Genomic DNA, 20,304 nt, shown 5'->3' with positions numbered 1-20,304 from the left:
TTCCCAGAAAACCAGTGTGGAGGTGGGTCCTGCCCCCTGGTTTTGAACCTCTTCGGGAACCTTTCCTCAAATTGCAAAAATCCGTCAGAGCCTTGAACCCAGGAAGCTGTGGGCAGATGGTAAACATTGCCTTGGCTATATCTGCCGCTCCACGCCGGATCCCTCTGCCAGCCCTTGTTTGCTCACTGCATGGAAAGCAAAGATCTCGTTTCAGTTCCTGCAGCAGAGCTGACGCAGGTCTACGGCAATCCAACACCTGGAGAAGGAGGCTGTGGCTGTCTCCGATGCCTGCTTGCACTGGAGACATGAGGTCCCCAGCCGCCCTGCCTGTCCTGCTGCTCCTTCTCCTGCACCTCACAGCTGGGGCGTCTGCAGCGCCGTAAGCCCTCTCCATGTCCGTCTGTCTGTCCGTGCCTGCGGGGAGGGCGCTTAGTCTTGGCTCCTTGGTCATACGTAGCGGGAGCTAATCCTTCCCCTGCGTGGGATTGTTGGCCAGGGTGGAAACGCTCGGGCTGGTGGGCTGCCCCTGCCCGTGAGCGTTGAGGACATGGCACCTGGGGCTGCTGCTGGGGCCGGTGGCTCTGGGATGGTTTGTTGCAGGTGCAACCTCAGTTGCAGCAGATGTGTGCGCAGGGCTTCTGCTTTGCTGAGCTGAGAAGCCAAGGGGAGCCCAGAAGCAGAGTGGGGAGGCTGGGGGAGGTGGCCCTGTACCCCAGAACCAGTTTCTGTGCACCTGGGAGCTCTTCAAGACCTCCACGAGGTCTGCACCGGGATGTGCCTCGTTGCCACACCTCTCATGTCAGCACTTCGCCTTGCCAGGAGTTACGTGGTCACATCCCCAGCTGTGATGTACCACCCACACACAGCGATGCTGTGGGTCCATCTCAGTGGCCTTTCCGAGCCTGTCCAGGTGACTGTCCAGCTGCAGAGAGAAGACAGGACCCATAACATCACTCTGCTGGAGAGGAAGGTCCAGGAGCCTCATCTGTACCTGAACCTTACCTTCCCCGTGAGTGTCACCCACGCACAGCCGTAAGCATGGAGGGGGATGCTCTGGACACCCTGTTGTCTCCATGCAGCGCAGGTTCCACCAGCTCCCATGAGCACAGGGCTGTGGTCCCATGCAGGGCTGGAGGCAGGGGTGACTTCCCCATCTGTTGGTAGGATCTCATCCCCTACACAGGCAAAACGACTCTAGGCTCAGCCCAGACATTCAGTAGCTAAAATAATCCCCCAGTTAGCAGACCTGCAGACTAGGGCAGGGTGTTGGAGGGGCATTTCTTCCCAGATCCTAGCTTGGGGAAGGTGTCCTTGTGGGTGTGGAGTGCTCTGGGGTACTCAGAGTGAGCAGAGCATCCTGGCCATGGCATATCCCTTGTCCTCACCCTGGTGTTCCCCCTGGCAGGTTCCAGCCCCTACCAAAGGGAAGGAGGAAATTGTAGACCTGCACATCTCAATCCAAGGAGATTCCCTGGATGTCTCCAAGAAGAAGAAGGTGATGCTGAGAGCCCTGAAGCCTGGGATCTTCATACAGACAGACAAGGCTGTCTACAAGCCTGGACAGCAAGGTGAGGGAGGGGCCAGGTGGACCACTCTGCTCTGGGCTGAAGGACGTAGTGGGAGAGGGATGCAGGAGGCTCAGCCTTGCTCCTGCGCTGCATGGAAATAGCAGGGCTCATCCTGGGATGCACGGAGACCCCCAGCACTGGCCCAGGGCAATGCCAGGACATGCTGGCAGTGCTGGAGGCTGTGCTGCTTAGGGGTCAGTGCCCCACTGCAGGGCGCAGGGTGGATTTCCATCCTCCTTCCCCATGGGGAACCCCCCTCCCTGCGGATGCACTCACTCCTGCATCCCTGTTTGCTCTTTCCAGTGAAGTTTCGTATCGTCTCTTTGGATAAAGACTTCACTCCCAGCAGTGAGAAGGTGAGAGCAGGGCTGGGGAAGGGGGGAGGTGACAGGGCTCCTCGCACTGCCCTCCCACAGTCTCGGCAAGCCATGAGAGAGGTGTGGGAGTCAGCCGGTGCCTTTCCCCTTGGGAATCCTGCCCCAGCCAGCTCTGCCTGCGTGGCTGCGCTCCCCAGGGGCAGGGATGCCCTGTGTTGTTCACGCAGGCTTCAGCAGGCTAAGGAAAGAGAAAGCAGAATCACACGTTTGACATGGGAACATACCCACTTAAAGTTTCGGTTAGGGATGTGGCAATGGTGAGTGGGAAGTGGGGAAAGGCTATTGGTAGCCATCAAGTCAGCGGGTACCAGGATCACAGGCGAGCTCAGTCTCCGGCACCATGAACAATCGTCTGAGTCTCTGGAAGTGCGGGAGGTTCCCAGATGAAACGGTTGCTGGCTTCTTGCGAAGGCACTAGGAGATGCCACCTCTCCCATCATCCCAGCTAGAGCTGCCCACAGGCTCAAAATCAATCCCAAAGCAAACTGAAGGGCTGGAAGCTCTCAGCATCCCACAAATAACTCTCCCTCTACTCCATCCATGGCTCCATGGATGTCCCTACCCTGGTGAGACCCCAGGAAGGCTTTGAATTTCTCCTCTAACCATCTTCTTTTTGCCTTGCAGCTGCCCCTCGTGTTCCTGAAGGTCAGTTTGGGAGGTGGAGGGAGGCTCCTGGGTGGTGTGGGCTTGGGAAGGCGGCATGGCTAGGAGGCATAATGCTGCCCCGGGCTGTTGCGGGGTGCCGATACCGCGTGTCCCTATGCGCAGGATCCCAGTGGGAACCGCATTGCGCAGTGGCAGAAGGTGACCCCGCGTCAGGGCATCGTGGAGCTGTCCCTCCCACTGGATACGGAGCCAGCCCTGGGCACCTACACCATTGAGGCGGAGGGGAAGACCCACACCTTCAGCGTGGAGGAATATGGTACACGGGGACTGGGAGGTGCACAGAGGGTGGGAGGCCCACCTTGGCACGTCCTTGTGGGCACCATGTCTTGGTCCCCCTGGCCACCCAGGCACCGCTGTCCTCGTCCTGTGAGCAACAACCCTCTCTCCTTTTGCTTCTCCATCAGTGCTGCCCAAATTTGAGGTGACCATTGATGTCCCTGCCGTGGTGCTGGTGAAGGACGAGAAGTTCCAGATAGAGATTTGTGGGCGGTGAGCTGTGCCGGGAGGAGGGAAGGGGTGGGGGGATCTGACACGACGCAGTCCATCAGGCATATCCTCACCACCCTCCACCCAACAGCTACACCTACGGGAAGCCCGTTCAGGGCAAGGTCCAGGCCACCTTGTGCCAGCCCCTCAGGCCCATCACGTTCCTGTATAGACATAACGGTGCCCCCCAGAAAGAGAACTGCATCGAGGTTAGCGGGCAGGTGAGCACAGCCAAGAATGTGGGTGCCACCAGGACAGCCCCTTCCCAGCACTGTGGCTGATGGCGTTGCCTCTCTCTCTCCAGACGGAGAAGAACGGTTGCTTTTCCACAGAGATTTTGTTGACTGCCTTCAACCTGACCAGCTCCATGTATGAGAAGCAATGTCAAGTCCAGGCATCGCTGGTGGAGGATGGGACAGGTAGGGACGGTGGTGTTCTCCTGCTCAGGAATGGGCACTGCTGCTGGTGCGTGGTTTTGCGTCCATCCCTGCATGCACCCAAATGCTCGTGGCATGGGGGTACTGGTCTTCTCCAGGGAAGCCCAAACGCAACGCTGTGATTTAGGGGTGCACACGTGCAAGGACCAGGTCCAGGAGAGGCTGTGAGCCAGGTCAGCTGGGCAATACTCCTAATTCTGACCAGAGACACGGTCAGGAGGTAAAAATGCCTTTCCAAGATCCAGCAACACCACAGCCAGCAGCAAGCTGAGTCCTTGCAATGCAGAACAGTGGGTTCAACCAGGCTGGCAGCGTGGCTTCCTTCTTCGAGCTAACCCCTCACCCACCACCTCGGTCACACTAGAAATGACTGCTGGCAGCTTGGCTTCAGAAAAAAGAGAAGACCAAGGGATGTTCCTGGGCCCACTGGCACTGAGGTGACCCTGCACCATGGTGCTTTGGTGAAGAGCCTTTTCTGAAGGCTCTGCAGCCACCTGCACCCTGGTTTTAGGTCTAAAACATGACGCAAAGGTTTTGCTCTTCTTCTGAGAGGTGCAAAATGTGCTGGATGCAGAGGGAAAGCCTAAAATGTCTCGGGACCTCTTCTGCACCCCAACAGGGGAGCTGGCAGCAGCTGACCTGTGCCTTGTGTCCCCACAACACCCTCAGCTCCCCACTCCCTCTCCACAGGGCTGGAGCTGAAAAACTCCAAGAGCTTCAAGATTTCACCTGAAATCTTCACTGTCACATTTGAAAACACTGATGATTTCTACAAGCTGGGCATCCCCTACACCGGGACGGTAATGGGGGGGGGGGGGGGGGGGAATCCCCCCACACCGCAGGGCTCCCCTGCTGCACCCAGTCCTGCTCCTGCTGACACCCAGCCCTGCTCGCCCACCCCTGCCCTCTGCCCCATGGCTGCAGCCCAGCCTGGAGCATCTCCCCTCCCCTGGTGGTGCAGATGCTGCTGAAGGGAGCTGACAGTGCCGCGCTGCCGCAGAAGCAGCTCTTGCTCATCGTTAGCCAGCAAGGAAAACAGACAAGACAGACCTTCCTGACAGACGCATCGGGGAGAGCCTCCTTCGAGCTGGACACCGCTGGTTGGAGTGGCACAGTCTCCCTGCATGTAAGTGACCCATCTCCCGCCCCTCGAGGGTCCTCATGCTGCTTTCTCCAGTAGTACAGGGCTGGGCACCGCTCCAAGCCTGCACCAGCGATGCCTGGCACCAGGACCAGCACCTCACGGGCTGCTGGATGGTTTCACCATCCTGATTTCCACTTCCATTGCTCAGGGTCAGGTCAACGAGACAGCTCACACCCCAAACAATGACCCGACACTCACCTACCAAAATGCTGACATGTACCTCAGCCCCTTCTTTTCGGTGAGCAGGAGCTTCCTGCAGATCCACCGGCTGGCGGGCGAGCTGCCCTGTGGCCAGCCCCAGCAGCTTGGGGTGGACTACATCTTCAGCAAGGAAGCCTTGGGGACTCAGCTGGAGAGCCTGGATGTGATCTTCCTGGTGAGCCCTGGCCTGGGGAGGGAGGGCAGCAGGCGTTAGGGTGGGTGGACGTGAAGGTCCACATCTACACACACATCTCTGAGGACAAGATGATAAGCTGTCCTGGTTAGAGTGTGGGACCAACGCTTGAGGTGCCTGCTGGCACTGTTGGACCTGCATGCCAGTGGGAGATACTGGGGGGGCTGGAGGCTGGCCAAGGTCAAAATCTATCCTAACACTGTCACCCTTCAGTCCGTCCTCAGTCAGGGCATTGTGGTTCCCCGCTCAGCATCGGTTTCATTGTTCCCATCTCCTCCTCTGCAGGTCCTGGCCAAGGGGACCATTGCCACTGTCCTCAGGAAAGAGCTGCCTGCAGAGGCTGGTAGGTCCTGAGGCGCGGATGGGCTGTGCAGGCTTTGCTCTCCCTGCCTGCTCCTCATGTCACCTCCCTTCCCACGGCGCAGGGCTGAGAGGCTCCTTCTCCCTGGAGCTGCCCATCGGCCCCGAGCTGGCACCCACGGCCAAGGTGCTGGGCTACGTGGTGCTGCCCAACGGGGAGATGGTGGCTGACAGCACCGAGCTCAGCGTGGCCAAGTGCTTCCCCAACAAGGTGAGCGGAGGCTGCTGGAGCTGGGGGAATTGCTCCATGGCTTGTCCATAGCTGCATGCCCTGAGCTCCATCCTGCTCCAGACGTGCTGCAGTATCACAGTCTCTTTCACCCATGCCCTGATCCACAAACCCACCCGCCTGATTTTACCCTTGTCTAGAAGGGACCTCCATGTCCGTGGCTTGGTCCTGCTCCTCCGTGAGAGGTGGCTCCCCTTCTGCCCTTGCCCCCTGATGCCTCTGTCCCTCCCCAGGTGAAGATGGCTTTTTCGGAGGACCGGGCTCTGCCCAGCTCGGTGCTGAGGCTGGAGCTGGAGGCTGCCCCAGGGTCCCTGTGTGCCATCCGTGCCGTGGACCGCAGCGTGCTGCTCTTGAAGCCCGAGGCTGAGCTCAACGCGAAGGCGGTGAGTGGTGGCACTGCCCAGGGCCCCTGCTTCAGCCCCAGGGACCAGCCTGGGATGGTGGGGGGAAGAGATGACGTTGGCTTGGACCCCCCGGCGGGGACTCAGTGTCTTGGTGGCTCCTGGGCAGGGGGTAGGTGCCTGGCTGGTGTTGTTCCTAGCACACGTATCTATTCCCAGGTCTACCAAGTACTCCCTGAATTCAACTACCCTGGAAGCATTCAGGACCCACCATCCTGTTCAGCATTTTCCTGGGGCTATTTCCCTGACTATGCCATTCCCATCCCCCCATGGGTACCAAGGCAGCGAGACTTCTTTCCCCCTCGAAGGGGGCCTTTCGGGTTTTGGAGGCATTCCCAGATGGACACCTACAAGTTATTTCAGGTAAAGGCCCTGCCCACCCATGCCACATGGTTCTTCTTCATCCAGAAGCCGGTAGTGGTTCACTCAGGGTGCTGGGAAAGCACAGCAACATCCTGGGAAAGCCACACTTGTGGCAAAGTTCTTTCCCTTTCCCATGGATCTCAGTCTACCTCCACTTGTCGTCTTCTGCATCCCTGTGGCCATTTACTGCTGGGATGGGGATGTTCCTCCTGCTGGGTTTCAGAGGTGGACAACCTCTTTTCTTTTTCACAGAACGCGGCACTGAAACTTTTCACCAATGCCAACACCAGCCGTGCGTGCAAAGAGAGGCTCGGCTTGCCTGGGAGGGCAGGTTCCCACGGTCCCCTAGGTCAGCACAGCCCTCAGGTTGCTCGCTCCACTGAGCCCTTTGGGGAGGAAAGAGCAAAGAACTGGTGCCCAGTCCTGGCTCCCATGTCCTCGGGGGGATTTAGAGCCCTCCTGAAAATACACTCGGCATCGAAGGGACTGGAGAGGATTGGAAAGGATTTTGGCCAACTTTGTGCTGCCTGGAGGCAAAGTCCAGCTGAGATGCTGATGGCTGTGGACCTAATTTCTGCTCTGCCTTTTCCAGGTGACTTAGATATCCGTGTCACCTCTTTTCGGACTACCCCAGAAGTAATGCACATTTCTACCCCAGTCAACTCTGTCCAGGAAGAGCCACCAGCACCCCGGACATATTTCCCAGAGACGTGGCTGTGGGACCTGGTCCCTGTGGGGTGAGTGAGGATGATCCTCATGGACCTGGTCCTCTCCCCACCTCCCTTTCTGCATGGAGGGAGGTTGGGGACCTCAGGATGGCTCCTTCTCCCAAAGGCAGTGAACCAGCCTAGCTGGGGATGACATGACCTGTGGGTGAACGTGGTGGGGTGGCCTCTTGATGTTCTCCATCCCGTAGGGAGGTGGGCTCTGCAGAGGTGACTGTGACAGTGCCCGATGCCATCACCCAGTGGGAAGCTGGGATGTTCTGCACATCCCCGCTGGGCTTGGGGCTGGCCCCTGCCACCACCCTCACAGTTTTCAAGCCCTTCTTTGTGGAGCTGGCGCTGCCCTACGCTGTGGTCCGCCATGAAGCCTTCACCCTCGTGGCCACCGTCTTCAACTACCTGCGGCAGTGCCTGCGGGTGAGCGGGGCCGGGGAGGGGGTCCTGGGTCTGGGGTCTGGCGGGGGCTGATGAAGCCGTGGCCATGGTCTGGCAGGTTCAGGTGACACTGGCAGAGTCGGCAGAGCTGGAGGTGTCAGCAGTCACGGACGAGGTGTACAGTGGTTGTATCTGCGCAGATGAGGCGAGGACCTTCCGATGGGGCGTGCGAGCCACCAGCCTGGGTATGGAGCACCAGGGTCATGAAGGGGACCCCCTTGCTCTGCTGCTTGGGGACCCTCCTGGAGGAGGGGGTGGGCAGAGAGGATGGGAGCAAATGCAGTGTCACCTGGGAAGCTCTCCTCCACTCCACTTTTACCCTCCCCATTGCCTCCCAGCACTGCTCCTCAACCTGGTGACCCCCGTCCTGATCCAGCCAGCCCCACACAAAGCCCCAGGGTTGATGCAAGCCCATGGGGCTGTGGTGTGAGCTGGGGACTCCGTGGGGACTAACTGTCCCGTTTGCATCTACAGGGGACGTGAACATCACCATCAGCACTGAGGCACTCAGCTCCAAGGAGCTCTGTGGCAACGAGGTGCCCGTGGTGCCAGCCCAGGGGCGCATGGACACCGTGATAAAGCCCTTGCTGGTGCAGGTCAGATGGGTTACGGAGGAGGAAAGTGGGACAGGTTTGAGGACAGGGTCCGAGCAGCCCTTGGGCTGCAGTGGGAGGACCAGGAGTGGAACAGCACCCAGCCCCAAGCCCAGGCTGCAGGCATGACCCTGGGGAACAGGGACACAGACCTGGTCCCTTCTGACCAACTCTGATGCTGCTTCCTCACAGCCTGGAGGAATCCTGGTGGAGAAGGCACACAGCTCCCTGCTCTGCCAGGAAGGTAGGACCAGCTGGGGGTGGCCGGCAGTGCTGTGGGGACATGGTGCAGGGATGCTTGGCCACTGGCCGTGAGGGCCACCAAGCCAGAGAAGCCAAGGACCAGCGTCCTTGGGGGCTTCTGGCTGAGATGCTGCAACTCAGCCTTGAGCCCAAGGAAGGTTGGAGCAGGAAGGGGGTGGGCAAGGGTGCTGTGGGGCCACACCAGGAGGAGCTGGGCATCTCCACTGTCATCACCCTCCATCCCCACAGTCACTGAAGAAATCTCCCTGGAGGTTCCTGAAAACATCTTAGAGGGCTCCCAGCGAGCCCACGTCACCGTGATGGGTAAGGGACCGGTGGGGGCCCAGGGACTACCTGGGCCGGGGAGGGTGCAGAGCTCCAGGACCCAAGCTCAGCGGGAGGTGAGACCACCTGGAGCTGAGATGGAAGGGGATACAGGGTAGGTAGTAGGGGGGGCGCAGCTGATGATGGTGCTCCCCATGTCCCCCTGGGACAGGTGACATCATGGGCAACGCTCTGCAGAACCTGGACCGCCTCCTGGCCATGCCCTACGGCTGCGGGGAGCAGAACATGGTTCGCTTCGCCCCCAACATCTACATCCAGCAGTACCTGGAGAAGAGCGGGCAGCTGCTCCCCGAGATCCGCGCCAAGGCGCAGGGCTTCCTGCAGAGCGGTGAGCACCCCTGGGCCCCTCCCCATCCCACCCTGCCTCGCCGCGGAGGGACCCCACCACCCGACAGTGCCTCTCCCCGTTTTCCACCTGCACCCCGGGGTGGGGGGTCTGGGCTGTCTCGAGGTCCCCTGGGGCTGTAAAGACTCATCCCTATCTCCTCCCCACAGGGTACCAGCGAGAGCTGCTCTACAAACACGACGACGGCTCTTACAGCGCCTTCGGGAAGAGCGATTCCACGGGCAATACGTGGTGAGGGACCCCAGGGGGCTCGGGCAGGCTCTGCAGCAGCGTCCCTCCAGGGACCGGCCACCTCAGGGCTCCCCCTGCCACCGAGCACACCCCAGCCTGGGTCTCCCATCCCTCTGATGTCTCTGGCTCGTAGGCTGACGGCGTTTGTCCTCAAGTCCTTCGGGCAAGCCAGAGCCTACGTGGCCATCGAGGAGCGGCACATCACGGATGCGCTGCGCTGGCTGCAGAAGCAGCAGCAGCAGCAGACAGGTTGCTTCCGCAGCGTGGGAAAGCTCTTCAACAACGCCCTGCAGGTGGGTGGGTGGGCTGGGGTGGGAGATGGGGACACACGGCCAGAGCTGGGCTGACCCCAGCATGTCACCAGCACGTGGTCTAGGCAGAGGAGGGGTCCCTGTGCCAGTGGCACACCTTGGCCAGACCCGTGTCCTGCTGTCCCCTTTGCAGGGTGGCGTCTCGGATGAACTCTCATTGTCAGCTTATGTCACTGCTGCGATGCTGGAGCTGGGGCTGTCCCCAACGGTGAGGATGACCCCATCTTCCCTGGAGTGGCTGGGGATGGATGGTGGGGCAGGGAGTCCGGCTGTTCCAGGCCACCTTCTAGCCTGACCTGGGCGCAACTAGTCTCACTGGGGTCTCTGAGTGATTCCTGTGCCCGTGGGCTGGCTCCTGACTCTGTTCCCTGCCAGGACCCAAAGGTAAGCTCAGCCCTGCAGTGCCTGGAGGCTTCGGCCACGGACAACCCCTACACGCAGGCACTGCTCGCCTACGTCTTTGGGCTGGCAGGGCGCTGGGAGCAGCAGCAAGCCCAGCTGCGGAGCCTGGCCCAGCACAGCACCAGCACAGGTACCACCCGGTGCAGGCGGTGGTACCTCCGGGCAGTGCCATCCTCTGCCTGGGCCACCCCAGCCCACCCCGGGAACCCCAGGAGCAGGGGGCTGAGCTCCCACCCCCTTCTCTCCCAGAGGGGCAGCTCCACTGGCAGAGAAAGGGGAAGGCTCTGACTCCCTCTGACTCCTGGGCTGCCGCCGCTCCGGCAGAAGTGGAGATGACTGCCTACGTCCTGCTGGCCTACCTCTCCCAGCCCCAAGTGTCCTCTGCCGACCTGGGGACTGCTTCCCAAATTGTCCGCTGGCTCAGCAAGCAGCAAAACCCCCACGGGGGCTTCACCTCCACGCAGGTACCAACACCAGGGTCCACGGAGCTGCTCCAAAGCATCCCCCTCTCCCTGGATCGGCAGCGAGGGGTGACCCTGGCTCGGTGCTTTCTCCATGCCCAGGACACCGTGGTGGCCCTGCAAGCCCTGGCCAAGTATGCTGCCCTGACATATGGCAACAACGGGGACTTCATGGTGACGGTGACATCCCCCACGGGCACCACACAGGACTTTGTCCTGCACAACAACAACCGGCTGGTGCTGCAGCGGGCGGCTCTGCACGAGCTGCCGGGGACGTACGGGGTGCGAGCCCGCGGGCAGGGCTGTGCCCTGGTACAGGTTGGTACAGCCTGGGGTCCCTGGCCCCCTGCAGTGCCCGCTGGGTGGCTCGAACTCTCTCGTCACCCCAGGTGACCCTGCGCTATAACGTGCCACCCCCTCCGAGCACCGGCACGTTTGACCTCCACGTGGAGACGGAGCCTGGGCAGTGCACGGGGGACGCCAGGGCCCGCTTCCACCTCCTCCTCCGGGCACGGTAGGGGCTGCAGCTGCCCCCCACGTCTGGGGGGGCCGGGGGCCACCAAGGAGCAAGGGCAGACCCCAACCCACCCCGGGGTTCTGCCCTTGCAGGTACGCTGGGGAGCGTCCTGCCACCAACATGGTTGTCATCGAGGCCAAGCTGCCGTCTGGCTACATCCCGGACAAGAGCTCTGTGGTGGAGGTGAGAAGCTCCCGTTGCCCCCAGGACCCCCTCTGCCCCAGCGGGGCACCCACCCTACCCCAGTCCCTGCCCCTTAGGGTGCTGGGGCACCCACCGGAGTGGCTGTTGCCCATCCTGAGCTGTGTTCCTCCAGCTGAAGAGGCAGAACCTGGTGAAGAAGGTGGAGGTGCAGCCCAACCAGGTGACGATTTACCTGGACCAGGTGAGATGGGGCGCAGGGACAGGAGCAGGACCCCACGTGCTGGGGCGTGGGGGTGCTTCCCCGTGGCGGATGGCTGCACCTCACCCTTGGGTCATCTCCGCAGCTGACCAAGGAGGAGGAGACCTTTGCCTTCGCCGCCACACAGGACTTCCCGGTGAAGAACCTCCAGCCAGCCACCGTGACGCTGTATGACTACTACGAGACGGGTGAGCCCTGCTGGGGACGTGGCCCCGCGGTGCCCGGCCTCACTGCCAGCCCTTCCCGTCCAACCGCAGTGCCTCAGCGCGGGTCCGGCTGAGCTTCCAGTTCACATTGACGAGCCAAAGCTCGTTAACAGAACGGCTCAGCCTGAGCCTGCTGCTCACCATCCTTCCTGTTGCAGGTGACCGCACGGATGCTGCCTACAGTGCGCCCTGCAGCTCAGGTAGGGGACAAGGCAGACGGGTCACCCACCGTTGGGACCCCGATGGGGACCCCCCCCCTGACCCTTCAGGGCCAACCTGGGCTGTGCTGAGCCCCTGGACCCAGGGGAAGGAGGGCAGGGAGTGGGGATGGAGGAGCCCAGCCAAGAGCCCTGGGTTGATTGATCTGGACTTGCTGGCTGAAGCTTGAGGGGCTAGAGGTCAGGGAGGACCCAGCACCCAGGTTGTGGGGTTCAGAGAGGAGCTGTGCCTCTTCGAGGGGGCTCAGGCTCCCCCGCAGTCCTGGCCTTCCTCCTGAGCACCTTATGGAGGTTCCCAGCCATGGGTTTGGGGTCACACAGGGGAAGAGACACTATGCTCCGAGGGATGGAGCTCAGCTGGAGGGACAGGGGCAGCCGAGAGGGGCTGGGGGTGCAGAGGGGCGCTCTTCTCATGGCATGCCTGGATTTGATTTTGAAGTGGCTGACGGTCAGGAGCAGGGAAACTTCTAGCACAGCCTGAAGCCTAGCAGCTGGTCCCTCTGCTCACTCCACCTCCCTCAGCCACCGAGGACCAGGACGGCCAACAGTCTCTGCTCCCACCCTGGCCACAACCCTGACCCTCCACGGGGCCAGAACACGGCCCAGAGGTGCTCACAGCACCGCCGCACCCAGCACAGCATGGCTCGCTCCAGACTCTGCCACTTCCCCCTGCAGCACAGCCCCCACCCCAGCAGGACCCAAGGGAGCCACGGCCGAGGGGCTGACCCCACTGGCTGCTCTGCAAGTCCCTGCCGCTGATATTTTGTCGTCACTTGAGCAGCGGCAGCTTTACGGGGCGCCCCGAGGGAGCTCTGGGGCACCAGGCCTGGCCTCTCCACTCCTCAGCGTGCCCGAGTGTGACCAAGACCTCCTCCCTCCTGCCAGACCAACTGTCCCTTCCCCAGCAAATCTCCACCGCCACTCACCCCATCTTGTTCTCTCTGGGACTCAAGGTGCCACCCCGGTCCCCTCCTTGGCATGAAAATGGTGCCACTGTCACCAAGGGGGACCTGGGGACACACCATCAAAACAGATTCAGGTGCTTGTTGACAGAGAGAAGCCACCGTCCCCTCCCCAGGGTTTAAATAAATACATTTGCTCGAAGTGGATCTTTTCTCTTGGGGTCTCTGTTTTCCTAAACTCATGGTACCCAGAGGGGGAGGGGGACTGGGGCGGGGGGCTGGGATGGGGGGCTGCTGCGGACTGTGTCGGTCAGGCCGGCTGGCTGCCAGGTGAGTCAGTCGCTGCTCAGCTTCTTTGCCAGACAAACCCAGGTGGGTTCCCCCGAGGCAGAACTCACCCACCCGACGGTCCCCTCTTGGTGTATGAAGGACGGGGCAGCGCACAGTGCAGGGCCCTCACCTCGCCAAGACGCAGGACACATCCTGCTGCAGCCTCAGACCAGGGTTTAATGCTGCTGGCACCGGTTGTCCTGTGCCCTCGGTGACAAATATGGCCCAGGGAGCCATACCCCTGAGCCACAACCTCTCTGGAGACAGCGAGGGCTGGTGTGGATGCTTGAGCCATCTCCACAGGGCCCAGAGTCTCCCAGCAGAGCCAGCAACAGCGAGACCTGGAGATGTGGCCAGATATAAACCCTCCTTGACCCACCGGAGGACAGGAGGCAATGTCACATGAAGGCACGGACTAACAGGAACGTGTGGTCAGGTCACAGCCCTGTCCCCACAATGGGGCAAGAGTGGCTGGGCAAGCTGGCCGCTCCCGAGGCTGCAGCGGGAAGACAGGAGCCAGCCCTGCCCCAAGCCAAGTCCCTTGCTGAGGATGGAGGCGGTCCCACATCACTTATGGCGTTTTTTCTTCTGCTCTTTGCGCTTCTGTGCCCTCACGTCCTTCTTCAGGCGGCTGTCGACGACCTTGAACTGGCCCTTGACGCCAGGAGGACGGCGCACCCGGGGTCCTACACCTTTCTTAGCCACCAAGTAGGTGACCTGCCGCTTCTCCTTGGCCAGCCCAGCCTTCTTGTAGATGCTGTGGGAGAACGGCAAAAGGTGAAACAGAGACTCCAGCGCCCCAGCCCAGCTCCAGCACGTGGTTTTGGGATGTAGCCAAAAGCCAATATTGGGCCCCACCAAGTTGGGGCTCCCCTGCCTGCTCTGCCACCCCTCAGCCTACACCCAGATCCAGCCCAGCCTCCGCCAGCCCTGCCAGGTTACGCACAGGAGCTGTCCCTGTGCTGCGGCTGCAGGGACAAGGCATCGTGAACCCGCCCAGCACAACATGAAGGATCTGGATCTCAGCTTCAGCACTCACCGCCGCAGCTGGGCCACCTTCTCCCGCTCTGAGATATCCACCGTGCTCACCACGGCCTCTGCTTTCTTCTTCATCCGCTCCATCTTCTTCAGCATCTGGGGACAAGGGTGAGGGACAAGCGGGATGAGAAGAGGGACGGAGTAGCTGGGAGGGGGAACAGAGCTCCTGTTCAGGTCCACACCCCACTCACCCGCCGCTTCTTGCGGGCCTTGGCCTCTGCCACTTTCTTGATGGGGCGGGCATTGATTTCACGCCAGCGCTGCCGATACGCCTCAACCGTCTGCCGGTCTACGGGTATCTGCTTGCGCCGGTGCTGCTTCTCCTCCTCTGTGAACCACTCTGGCAGCTCTCCCTCATCCTCATTGAAGGAATACCTGGGGGGGGTGGGGGGACGACACTTGGGTGAGTTGTGAGCGGGACACGGAGTCCCCACACCAACACATCTGCCACCCCTATGACCTGTCTCCCGTTGGGAGACCGAACACTGCTCCGCCTCCAGCACCCACAGTTGCAAGTACCTGTTGAAGGAGTCATCGATCAGGTCCCTCCTGGCCTTTTTGGAGGTGGCGATGACAGAGCCGAGCGCCAGGCCCTCTGCGTCCAGCACACGGGCTCTCTTCACTGCAGCATACAGACACATTATCTACCTGTAATCGGCCCTGCCAGCCCACATAAGCAGAGTCTGTCCCTGCCTCCTGTCCCTAAAGAGGGACTCACATGGGTCCAGACAGCACCGCCGCCTCACCTGGGTTCTCAATGGGCACCACCTCGAAGCCACACGGCTCGACACGGCCCTGCTTCCTCTGCACCGGTGTCAGTGGCCTATGGAGAGTGGTTAGGGCTGGGGTCCTCGCATCCCAGCTCTCCAGGACTGCGGAGCTGGGGGAGAACAGCCAGGCCACCCCTACCTCAGCCCTCACCTCTCCTCATCGCTGCTGCTGTCATCATCGCTGCTCTGCTCATCCTGCGCTTTATCAACATCAGGTCCTGCACCTGCAGCAGGCTGGGGCTCAGCTGGAACTTCTTCCTGTGGTACTGTCGTCTTCTTCTTCTGCCCTTCCCTTGTTGCTTTGTCTGGGGAAGAGGAATCACCGGGTGAGAAACGGTTGACGCAGACCCCACTGCAGATCGTCCCTCTGGAGAACCAGCACATCCACACCACACAAATGCCATCGCGTTAACTATGTAACGCTACAGGCTGGAAACAACCTCTGTCGATCTCCTGTCCTGCTTAGAGCAGCAATCCCGTCATGGTTTGTTCCCGTGCTCAAGACTGGGCCTTGGGGCTGTCCCTCTGTGCCCCCCGCAGTGATGCAGCCCCCACTAACCTCTCCGAGACTCACGCTGTCTCTCAGCCAGCATCTGCGACTGCCCCAGCTCCAGATCTTCATCCGCATCATCCTCGATGCCGGCAAACGCATCCTGGGGATGGGGAGCAGCGGGTCAGGGGACACAGGGCAGACCCGGGGAGCTGCTAGGGCTGTGGCTACCCTGTCACTTCGGCCCAGCGGGACTCACCTTCCCAAACCACAGGCTGGTCTGCCGTTCCTCCAGCACTGACTTCTCTTCCAGGGGCACCAGCAGGGGATTCTCCTCTTCCGCACCTTCCTCCTCCTCTTCCTTCTGTTTAAACTTCACCCTGTGACAAACAGCTGCAGGATCAGTGCCCCCCAGCCAGGACGGGGTGTACCCACTGCTGGGCTCTGGAGCTGCTCCAAGGGAAGGCTCTGTCCCAGGAAGGCCTCTCCCAGCTCTCACCTCTTTGCACCTTGCTCTCGCCTTTCCTGCTCCAGCCGGCGCTGACGGGCCTCTATCTCAAGCAGCTCCTCTGGGTCCAGATCACTGGCCAGGGACACATCATCCTCTCCTTCGTGATCCGAGATATAAATGTCATCGTCCGCAGGTCCTATCTCCAAGAGAGCATCTGCTGATGCCATATCCCCCCGGGTCACCTCATTCAGCAGCTGCAAGGCAAGTAAGACGAGTCACAAGCTACATCTGTCAGCCATGTGGCCACCACTGTCCCAGTCCTGACGACTCTGGGAGCCTGGCCTCCCCCTGTCCCACGCACCGGCGTCCTGTGGATAGTCTGGAGAGAGAACATGCTGGTGTCACCATCATCAGCGATGGAGACACCAGGGAGGTCCATCTTCAGCTCTACACGCTCACGCTGCTTCCGCTGTTCCTTCAGGATCTTCTTCTTCTTTCTAGAGAAGGAGGCAAAGGAATGAGGCTACATTGCCTCCCTCCCCACACAGACCCATCCCAGTGGCCCAGCCTCTGCCACCCTGTCATCCCTCTGTGAGCGGTCCCCTATCCAGGGACAAAGGAGGCCCACGCCAGCTTGGAATAGATGCTTCACCTGCTTGGAGGAGCAGGCGACCCTGAGGACCCCAGACCCACAAACCACACCCACTGCCAACACAGGGACAGCTTCTGACACTAGTACCCTCTGTCCACATTGCTGGAGCCCCCCTGTGCCCTGCTGCTTCCCCATCTCTCTTCACATGAGACTTTTTTTACCTCTTTAACTCTGCCAGCTCCTTGGCCTTCATCTCCGCCAACGCCAGCTCCACCTCCTCCTCTTCCTCTTTCACCACCTCATCAGCTGTAGCTCTTGGCAATGTCTTCTTCTCCTTCTTCTCCTCCTCTTTGCCTTCCTCCTCCTCGCCAGAACTCAGGCTGCCAAAAGGAAGGAGCTCAGACCGTCTCTCCTGGTGGCAGGCCCATCCCACCACATTGGTGCTCTGGGGCAGCCCTGGTGTTCCTACTTGATGTCCAGCTCCTTTGCCTGCTCTTTCAGCTTTTTCGCCAAAAAACGCCGCAATTTTGTCCTCCAGTTCAGCAGGGCTCTGTGCAGGAAGGCAGACCGTTATGAGACACCCACTGGGCCCAGCATAACGCCCTGTCCCAGTTTCCCCCAGTACCTGAGCTCTTTGCGTCCCAGCACCCGGATGTCCTTGCAGCACTGACGCAGCTCCTCTGTGGTAGAGCTGTGGTTCTCCAGCTCACCGTCCCCCAGCGTGATCTGGAAAGAGCAGAGGGAAAGGGCTGTTATGCCTGAGCCACAGCTCCTGTCCTGCCCCGCCTCCACAAGAACAGAAACGGGGCCATTGCTGGGGCACCCAGCTCCCTCTTTTCATTGCTCTGTGCTCCTGGGGACACCTCAGGGGCACCAAGCCCCCCCCCTCGCTTCAGGCATTCACCTCGTTGGCCTTGGAGAGGAAGTCCACGGGGTTGGGAGCCTTGAGGAAGTCCATCAGGGTGAAGCGGTGGTAGAGGGTCATGTCGCCATCTGCGTAGCCTTCTGCCTACAGGAGAAAGGAGCTGTATCAGCTATAGGAAAGCACATACGACCAGCTTCAACCATCCCTAAAGGATGAATGATGTCATGTAACTTATATCCTGGTGCAACGTCCACCTAGATGTGCCCACATGACTTAGGGACATGGACAAGTTACCAGCCCCAACCTGCCAGCTCCATGGCATCTCCCAGTACCACCTCGGACTCCAAGAAATGGCAATAGAGGTCTGTGTCAGCTCCCTGCCCAGCTGAAGCCACCTGACATGGCCTTTACTGTCCTATGTCCTAAAAGTACCTCGCAGAGATGCAAGCCCAGTGGTAAACCATTGTAGGGAGGCTTTTGCTGATCCACCCTGAGCCTCAAAACTTGTGTCATTGTTTCCCCATTACTGTACTGCCTTCTAACTGGCTCTTCCACCACTTTGCATCCCCAGATCTTCCATTTTCCTGAGCAACTTTGCTTATTACAATCTCCTTGGCTCCAGTCCCATTTGTGTATTTGACCTTGTTCATACCTTTGGTTTCTTTTTGCTGACCAGCTCACTAACAGACTTAGTCTGAACCTCCACATCCTTGAAAGCGTATTTTGGATCAAAAAATTTGCTGTCAATTTTGTCTGGAGCCTGATAACCTGGGATGGAGAAATCAGAGTTATCAGCCGGTATTTCCCAGTCCCATTCCAGTGGCTGCAGGTCCCCCTGGCTGCTCACCCTGGCACACCACAAAGATCTCAGCGGACTCGTTGCGGGAGGCTTGGGGCTTGGTGGCCTGGACCTTTTGGAAGAACTGCTGGAAGATCCAGAGGAGTGGTTGGTAGTCCCGGGAACGAAAAACCTTGGTGATGAACCAGCCGCCCTTGCAGAGGAATTCACAGGCCAGACGCAGGGCCATGAGGGTCAGGTTGGCTGGAGCACGGGAGAAAAACAGTCAGCAGTTGTCAACTGTCCCCACCGCCCAGCTCCCTGCCCCACAGCACACACCACTGCCACCCTGCCCTGCTGGGGTATGAGACATGCCCTCGTACCCCCCCAGACCATGCCAGGCCACACACCAGCCCCGGGCATGGCTCACCTTGGGAGTAGGCGTCATGCACCCAGCTGGCTCCTACGTTGGGTGCTCCATCGTTCAGCACCACATCCACCTTCCATGTCTGCAGCTCCTTACGCAGGGCCTGAAGGATGGGGACATGCATTTGTCCCACTAACCCCTCTGCAAGAACCAACAGGCAGCACCCCGTGTACACGTCAGCTCAGCCCCCTGCCTCCATCCTACCCCATAGCAAACACCCGCCCACTCCCATCACAGATGGATCTGCTGAGACCATGATTGGGATGTGACACTCAAGGCAGAGAGGGGAGGTTTGTACCTGGCGACACTTCTCAGTAGTGATGTCCTCCTGCAGCGTCACCACGTTGGGAATGGGCTTGATGGGCACCAAGTCCACCCCTGGTGTAAGGAAGAGATATGAACATCACAGTCCCTCAAAACTGGGCTCCAGCCTATCCCATATGACTTTCCCACCCACCCTCTACTCCTACCAGGACCCCCAGTCCAGGATCTCCTTTCTTTGGGCCCGCAGTGGAGGTCCCTAACCCCAGTCCACTCCTGCCAGGCCTCATCACTCACCAATGATCAAGCTGGAAACTGGCATGAATTTAGAAGCCACCTGCAGCCTAAAAAGAACAGAGAGGAGCAAAGCTACAGCAGGATGCCAGGAGAGCCCCCAGCCTTGAACTGCGCTGCCAAGGGTTTAGGATCAGCTTTGGCATCAAAGACAGAGACACAACAACAAAAACCACACAAGGTGCTTTGTTACAGTGCCCCTGGGTACCTGCAGGGCTGGGCTGTGACCTGAGACCCTGACACCACTCACCACCCGCCGGGGGCTGCACACAGGTCCAGCAGTGCTCGGGCCTTCTGCAGGAACTGGAACTTCCTATTGAGCTGGAGAAGCTTGAAGGAGGAGCGAGAGCGAAAGCCTGTGGGAGCAAGGGCCGTGGGTTAGGGACTGCTGGTGTTATAGTTTACCAGGCTGCAGTCCCCGTGCCTCTCAGCGAGCGGGCAGGCCCCTCACCCGTCTCCTTGGCCAAGTGGTAGAACTTGTCCCTCCGGCTCTTGCCCAGTTTGCTTTTCTTGCCCATGGTGGTGCCGGGTGAGGCCCTCCGCAGGGTCAGGACCTGCTGTCAGCCACCAGCACGGACCTGGGAGAGAGAAACAGATGTGGTAAGCCCAGGGCAGAGGAGAGGGATGGGCCGGTGTCCCCCTGTGACCGCCCCAGGTGAACACTAGCGTTGCCTCAGTGCTCCCCCGTATCTCCTCCGAGGCCTACGCCCGCCCCCGTGGCTCCCCGAGGCCTATATGCACACCGGTGCCCAGCCTACTCCAGCCCTCATGTCCCCCCAAAGCCTACCCCAGCCTCCGTGCCCCCCCGAGGACTACCCGCACCCTGGTGCCCCCCCCCCCCCGGCGCACCCCGGCCCCGCTGTGTGCCCCCACAGCCTCCCAAGCCGGGTCCCGACCCCTTCCCCACCTCCCCCGCCGCCGCCGCGTGCCCTCGCCGCCGTCCCGGCGCACCCCGCGCGGGCCGCCCGACTTCCGCTTCCGCTCCCGCCGCCATCTTGGGAGTGACGCGGCCCCGACACCGCGACCAGGCGGGCGGGCGGGCGCGGGAGGGAGAAAGAGGAACGATAACGATAACGGTAGCAATAACGACAACGCGTCCCCTCGGAGGCACACCTGCGACCTGTCTTTGTGCCTCCGGCACTTCGCCACACGGAGACATCCTCCTTTGACCGTATGAAGATGGCGGCAAGGCCGCGACCGGAGCGAGCCATCACTGCGCATGGGTTTCCCGCCCGCCGGCGCCGC

At 60.6% G+C, this 20,304-nt stretch overlaps 2 protein-coding genes across 4 annotated transcripts; one reads left to right on the top strand and one right to left on the bottom strand.

The window, feature by feature from the left end:
* The first annotated feature begins 32 nt into the window (after nt 1–32).
* LOC130159997 (alpha-2-macroglobulin-like protein 1) lies at nt 33–12,962 on the top strand. Its single transcript, XM_056362139.1, is given in 37 exon segments — nt 33–283; nt 286–379; nt 820–1,009; nt 1,406–1,568; nt 1,872–1,924; nt 2,570–2,590; nt 2,714–2,867; nt 3,016–3,100; nt 3,189–3,318; nt 3,402–3,516; nt 4,225–4,334; nt 4,496–4,660; nt 4,827–5,054; nt 5,358–5,415; nt 5,498–5,643; nt 5,895–6,044; nt 6,222–6,425; nt 6,678–6,774; nt 7,018–7,162; nt 7,342–7,567; nt 7,644–7,770; nt 8,060–8,181; nt 8,371–8,422; nt 8,671–8,745; nt 8,918–9,094; nt 9,262–9,343; nt 9,477–9,636; nt 9,788–9,862; nt 10,030–10,186; nt 10,306–10,520; nt 10,620–10,835; nt 10,907–11,031; nt 11,127–11,217; nt 11,351–11,419; nt 11,523–11,625; nt 11,802–11,843; nt 12,301–12,962. Coding segments are annotated over 37 exon segments (4,548 nt in total). The 5' UTR covers nt 33–189; the 3' UTR covers nt 12,333–12,962.
* Nucleotides 12,963–13,250: 288 nt separating this feature from the next.
* On the bottom strand, nt 13,251–20,277 carry FTSJ3 (FtsJ RNA 2'-O-methyltransferase 3). 3 transcript variants are annotated; one of them, XM_056362143.1, is made up of 22 exons: nt 20,173–20,277; nt 19,511–19,637; nt 19,310–19,415; nt 19,063–19,109; nt 18,803–18,882; nt 18,508–18,607; nt 18,147–18,341; nt 17,952–18,067; nt 17,339–17,443; nt 17,060–17,160; nt 16,904–16,984; nt 16,656–16,814; nt 16,204–16,339; nt 15,891–16,096; nt 15,651–15,771; nt 15,461–15,554; nt 15,053–15,206; nt 14,878–14,954; nt 14,651–14,753; nt 14,323–14,506; nt 14,133–14,227; nt 13,251–13,850 (listed from the first exon to the last, which is right to left on the bottom strand). In XM_056362143.1, the coding sequence occupies exons 2-22, from the start codon at nt 19,575–19,577 to the stop codon at nt 13,661–13,663; spliced, it is 2,517 nt and encodes an 838-aa protein (XP_056218118.1). In that variant the 5' UTR covers nt 19,578–19,637; nt 20,173–20,277; the 3' UTR covers nt 13,251–13,660. The 3 variants fall into 3 exon arrangements, with proteins under 3 accessions (XP_056218118.1, XP_056218116.1, XP_056218117.1); XM_056362141.1 differs by lacking the exon at nt 20,173–20,277 and adding an exon at nt 19,967–20,019; XM_056362142.1 differs by lacking the exon at nt 20,173–20,277 and having other exon boundaries at nt 19,511–19,744.
* Nucleotides 20,278–20,304: the final 27 nt, after the last annotated feature.

The sequence above is a fragment of the Falco biarmicus genome, chromosome 17 (assembly GCF_023638135.1).
Source record: "Falco biarmicus isolate bFalBia1 chromosome 17, bFalBia1.pri, whole genome shotgun sequence".
Lineage (NCBI taxonomy): Eukaryota > Metazoa > Chordata > Aves > Falconiformes > Falconidae > Falco > Falco biarmicus.
Note: the sequence above shows the minus strand (reverse complement) of the source record. Positions and strands in the feature narration are given on the sequence as shown.